The sequence below is a fragment of the Sinocyclocheilus grahami genome, unplaced genomic scaffold (genome assembly GCF_001515645.1).
Source record: "Sinocyclocheilus grahami isolate Dianchi unplaced genomic scaffold, SAMN03320097.WGS_v1.1 scaffold327.1, whole genome shotgun sequence".
NCBI classification, from domain to species: domain Eukaryota; kingdom Metazoa; phylum Chordata; class Actinopteri; order Cypriniformes; family Cyprinidae; genus Sinocyclocheilus; species Sinocyclocheilus grahami.
In genome coordinates, this window is record NW_015505506.1 from 1,252,920 (window position 1) to 1,259,251 (window position 6,332).

Below are 6,332 nucleotides of genomic sequence, written 5' to 3' on the forward strand. Positions count from 1 at the left end.
AGAGAGACTCCTGAATGCCGTGCTGTGCCGATAATCGTTGTCCAGCGCACAGTAAGAGACAGCGTGGCAGAAGCTGCTGGCGCTCAGCAGATCGTGTTATAAGCTGCTGCTATGAGAATGAAGAGATGTCAAAGGTGACTCATCCTGATGAGTTGTTTTTGGATCTGTAATTTGACGCAGCCCGGGTTGATTTTGTGATGAAGGTGCGCTGAGCTCGCATGAACCTCGGAGTCTCTATCCGGACGGTAAGGTGTATTATATCTCGAGAGATTGTTTGCGCGTCTGTCAAGCCTCGGAGCCGGAGCTGGAGAACCACACGCGCGCGCGAGAGAGACAGAGAGAGAGTCAGGCGGGTTTTCACGATTTAATGAGTATTAAAGTGCTGCCGGTTGGACAATGAAGAAGTTCTTCGATGGCCGACGGGAGATGGTGGGCTCCGGGCCCGCGTCTGGAGCCGCTGCGGGGGGCGGCGCGGGGTCCGGCGCGTTTATCGGACGCGTTTTCTCCATCGGACGATATCAGGTGACCGCGGAGGAGACTGTGGCGGAGGGTAAGCGACTTCACGCGCTCAGAAGCACAATCAGCTAGTGAAATGTTCGTGCTGGTGGTGCTTTTATGGTCTATGGTTGAATAAATAAATACATAATGATGCCTTATGAATGACTCCTCTCGCTCATGCGTCAACTAAATATTTGCTGCCTCAGCTTTGCTTTAGTATCAGTTCGTTATAATATAGTTTACTTTCATATTTAACACCCAAATGAAAGCTTGGAGAGCATTTACTCGCCCTCATGGTGTTACGGACATGTATGGCTTACTTTCCTCTGTGGAGGTCAAAAGGAGAAGTTTAGCAGAATGTCCAAGCTGTTCTTTTCCATTTAGTGAACGTGGGTGGAAACCGGAAAGGGCAAGCTCCACAAAGTGACATTAAAGTAAATGAATTGACTCGTGAATACGTTTGACAAGTTTTCTGAAATCACATGTTTATTTTGAGGAAGAGTTTAAAATTTAAATTATTATTCACTGAAAATCTTGCCCTAAGCCTCTGCATGCCGCCTGCCAACAGCAGGTCTGACATGATGCCAAAACTGTATTGATTCTTTCGTTTTGTAAGCCATATTTGTGTCTTTTGATCATTAAAGGATTTACTCACTTTAATGTTGTTCCAAACCCACTTTCTGCCATGGAACTTTAAAAAAATCTGCCTTTTTCTCTTATTATTTTGTATTATTGTTATTATTTTTAATAATATATTTATTTTTCAGCCATTTCAGATCGTTTTTATGCTTTTGTAGTATGGAGAAGAGCATTGTAAACATTCTACAAGATACCTAATTTCATATTCTACAGAATAAAGTAAGTCATCCAGGCAGAAGGACATGAATGTGAGCGTATGACGACAGTAATTCCTCTAAAACAGGGCTGCCCAAACTCGGTCCTGGAGGGCCGGTGTCCTGAAGAGTTTAGCTCCAACCCCAGTTAAACACACCTGAACCAGCTAATCAAGCTCTTACTAGGCATACTAGAAACTTGAAGGCAGGTGTGTTGAGGCAAGTTGGAGCTAAACTCTGCAGGACACCGGCCCTCCAGGACCGAGTTCGGACAGCTCTGTGTTTCCCAGGGTTTCTGTAACTTGCGTGCAGCCCATTGTGGTTCTGTAGCTGAGCATGTGGAAAGGTCTGAATGCACAGGATGCATTACATGAGTCATCAGCTTTAGGTCTCTTAAGCAGATTTGGAGTCATTCCCCTCACTGATGCACTGAGATGTCAGCAGAGGAGCCCTAATAAGGTGTCAGGAACTCAACACTGGTTATGGTGTGAGAGGAATTTTAAGCTACATCTTACAGCTCACAATGTAAAGACGGACGATATTATGAAGGCAGAGAGAGTAGAGCGGCTGTCGTATGTTCATGTCATGACCTCCGTGCAGAGAGAGTTCTGAATGCATTACACAAGTCATTATTGCCTGTAAGCACATTTGGAGTCACTGTGTCTCATGGGAGACCCGAGGCATCCTGCCATTTGTGTTTTTTTTATGTTATAGGGAAAGTCTATTACCGAGTGTGATTTTAGTATTTGATGATATGCAAGTATGACATGATATTTTTGTCCATGAAGGGATTTTGCCATAGAATAATGTCTCTGTTGCAAACATAGCTGTTAAAGGGACAGTTCACCCAAAAATGAAAATTCTGTCATCATTTACTCACCCTCAAGTAGTTCTAAACCTGTATGAATGTCTTTGTTCTGCAGAACACAAAGGAAGATATTCTGAAGAACGTGAGAAACGGAGCAGTTCTGGGGCACCATTGACTTCCATAGTATTTTTTTCTCCTACTATGGAAGTCAATGGTGCCCCAAAACAGCCTGGTTACAAACTTTCTTCAAAATATCTCCCTTTGTGTTCGGCAGAACAAAGAAATGTATACGGGTTTGGAACTACTTGAGGGTGAGTAAATGATGACAGAATTTTCATTTTTGGGTGAACTGTCCCTTTAACTGGAGAGCAGTGCATTGTGATGTCCTCAGATACTTGCACTTTATGAACATGTTGACTTGAGCTACTTCTCATGGAATTTGAACTGGTACTTTTGTACATCTTAACGAAACAGGGCTTTCAAAATCTGCTTTTGATTTTGTCTTTCATTCCGCTGCCATCCCAGTCAAACATATTTTGAATGCATTTCAAACTTTTCATGGATATTTAGAGGCATCTCTTAAAGGGATAGTTTCTTTCTGTCATTTACTCACCCTCAAGTTGTTCACACCCATAAGAGTTTTATTTATCTTCAGAACGCAAATTGCAATGTTTTTTTTTATATTCTCTCATCCTTTTTGGCTAATGAGGTTTGTTCTCATCAAGCAAGCAGTTGAGTTTCTGTTTACCATATTTGATGAGTTTTTATGTTGATTGATGTTTATATGTAAATAAAAGCCTAAATAAATCTGTTAATCATAGCAGTCACGTTTATTCAGAAGACTTAAATTAAAGCACTTAATTCATATGGGTTATTTTACAATGTTTTTTTGTTTTTTTTCGTATTGTGTGAAAATTTTGGTTGAGTGTGGATGGGCAAAAATAATGAGAGAATATTAAAAATATCTTAAATATCTATAGAAGAATTTTATTTGGGGGGGGGGGGGGGGGAATTATCCCTTTAAATCTTTTAAAATATCAGATATGACTTCACTAAGCAAGGTTAATTCAGTAAAATGCAAATAAAGTAAATTGTCGTGGTGAGAGTTCAAAGAAAAAAAAAAAAAAAATATTTAAAATAATTAAGAAAAATTTTTTTTGGGGGGGGGGGGGGGTGAATTATCCCTTTAAATCTTTTAAAATATCAGATATGACTTCACTAAGCAAGGTTAATTCAGTAAAATGCAAATAAAGTAAATTGTCGTGGTGAGAGTTCTCAAAAACGTTTTACGATATTTGTATAAAAAGTACCGTTTACCTTGAAAATATATAATTAAATATATAACTCGGTATTTAAAGATGTTTAATAACAATTAAGATCACTCGCATGTATTGAAGATGTAAGAATAATATTTTACTACTGTTGATGGTTACACCACATGACATTTTTTCTAATTAAATTTGAACGTTTTTTTTGGAGAACCGTATGAAGTCAAAGTGAGAATTTCTCTAGGAACTTAACCTTGATTTAAATTGTTTTTTTTGTGTGTGGACAAATTTAGTTTCTAAACAGTGTTTAATAGGTGAAAGGCAGAACATGCACTGTATTTCAGTCCCTCACATTTGTTCCAGGGGAGTTTAGGAAGCCTAACACAACAGCTGAACTGTGAATGATTTCAGCTGGCTCTTCCGAAGAACAGCACCCAACCCTGTGCTCATGGCAGTGGGCCACCCTAGTACAGTGGCCGGTTATGCTGTCTAAGCCATTTTGTGAAGGGAAAACTGTCAAGGTCTAAAGGCTTTGACCTTGAAGCACAGTTCAGTGTTTTACTTCCGCCTAGTCGTTCAGATGAGTTTATGAGGCCTTCGAGCTTTAACTCAATGTTGTTAAACTATTACATCACTGACTCAGTCAGGCTGCCACCTTTCACTTGCTAAAAGACCGACAGAAACATTTTCGAGGTTCCAATGAACACCCAACACACACACGCACTGTTGTTTACCTGAAAAATTCTATGCAAATAGGCAAATGCAGACACAAATGTTTGGTCAAACTCATTCTTATTCAGGTAACTATCTATGAACAGGTCAGCAGGTATCCCCAGCTTCTGGATAGATGAGAAAACACAATTATTTTATGACTTGGCACTTTAATATGAATTCATACTATGTGGTTTGTATGATAATGTAAGATCTTTAGAAGAAAAAACTAAACAGAAAACTGGTAGGGATTAGTGTTGTCATTATACTGGAATTTCTAACTTGGAAAAATAGTGGTTTTTGATACCATGAGGAAAAACTGCCACAACATTAACGGCATACATTTTTTGATTTTTATTGAAAGATACAGTAAATATTACAAGGCTAGAACATGACAATGAGCTATATATTTACATTAATGGTAAAACACTACAGAAAAACATTTTGCATATGTTTACTTCAAATGTCTTGGCATGAACCCGCTGTCGAAGAGAGGGCAAGAAAGCAAAAATCAATATCTTTGACGGCACTAGATGCACTGATACAACATTTCGGTGGTGATACCGATATCCGACCATTTAGAGTGACATCTGCCGAGACCCGATATTTTTGGTTCTATTGCTTTTCCTTTCAAATGAATGATAATTAATTACACAATTCTGGAAAAAGTTCCTTCTGTTCTTTCCACATCAACATGTTTTCCATGTTTCAGAGTAATTGGTCTTTTGATTGACTGGATATTATTAGCCCTGATCATCGAATGTTTTAAAAGAAAATTGGCAGATAGTAGGGCTGCAACAAACGATTATTTTGATCATCGATTAATATAACGATTATTAGAACATTAATCGACTAATCATCGATTATTTCACTGATTAATAAGTAGACTTTGATTGATTATTCAGCTTTTGCAGTTAGTTAAAATATTGAGCTATATATATTCTAACAAATAAACAAAGGTAAGCACTTCAGCTTTTGAAAGTCATATTATGCAATTACAATTATACAATTCATTTATACAAATAAATATATTTGGCACACAAAATGAGATGACCGAGAAACTCATTCACCATTTAATTAGCTAAATGAAAAATTAACTGAATGACATAATTCTGCCTAACATCTCCTTTTGTAAGTAATATGGATAATAAACAAAATAAAGGTAAGTGATAAGACGCTTAAAAATAGTGAAAACTTATACTTAAAATACAGTATAAGGTTATGATAACCAAAAAAGTCCTGAGCTAGATAAAGCTTTGAACTCTGCAAACCAAACTATCACTTTAAAGAAATAATATTTTTTTCCCCACTACTAAACAATTTTATCATTAGCTAGCTCCACACTGGAGTTGCTGCTAAATAACAGAAAATCAGGTTGTAATTCTAACTGAAAGCGACACTGATTCTGGTTTTTCATGTTTAATACTGTAAAGCTGCTTGATTTAAGACTATCTATTGCATAAAGTACTTAAATAAACGTGCGGTGACTGGACTTTACTGAACTGCAGAGCTTGTGCAACATCCACATCGCTGTAATTAGATGCTTTCTTAACAGCTGCTTTCTCACCGCTGTCCGTTTTTGTTGTGTTTATTTAGCTATTTAGAGGAAAGCGCGCAGCATATATCTACATATTCATCCAAACGCCGCTCAGCAGCTTTAGGCTGTGTTTTAGGGATGGGCGTATCGATCCGAAGTATCGATATATCGATACTGACGATAGTATCGAAAGTATTGATACTCAAACAAAAAATATCGATACTAAGGTGCGCTTTATTTACCAGTGGTTTTGTTTATTTAATAAAAATAATAATAATGCATACAATATGCATTGAATTTGACGAATAACCTTTGTTAGCGAGTAATTGTGTAGGATAGAACTATTTTCCTGCTCATCTGAACACATGCAAATGTTGCAAGACAGAACCAATCAATCACAGAGAGCATTCACTCACTGCTGACAGTGCATTCAAACAGGGCTGCGTTTCCCGAAACTATCATAAGAAAGCATTAAAGCTTTTGGGAACGGCAGCACTGAACAATGCTTATCAGAGAACAGAAATAAAACATAAATGTTTGAGTTATTTCACAATAAACAAATTGAAATTGTAGCCTACATAGTTTGTGCAATTACAATTATTTAAATTGAACGTTGAAAGATAATATTGATCATGTTCTATTCTGTAATGTTAATAGAAATCATACACTGTCAGAAT

General features: G+C 37.5%; 1 protein-coding gene across 1 annotated transcript in view; it reads left to right on the top strand.

Moving 5' to 3' along the window:
* The first annotated feature begins 13 nt into the window (after positions 1 to 13).
* Positions 14 to 6,332, top strand: part of LOC107602451 (AP2-associated protein kinase 1-like) — a 54,937-nt gene continuing 48,618 nt past the window's right edge. The window contains exon 1 of the mRNA XM_016294944.1: positions 14 to 550. Within this exon, the coding sequence (XP_016150430.1) occupies positions 397 to 550 (154 nt within the window). The 5' untranslated portion in view covers positions 14 to 396. The remainder of the gene's footprint in view (positions 551 to 6,332) is intronic.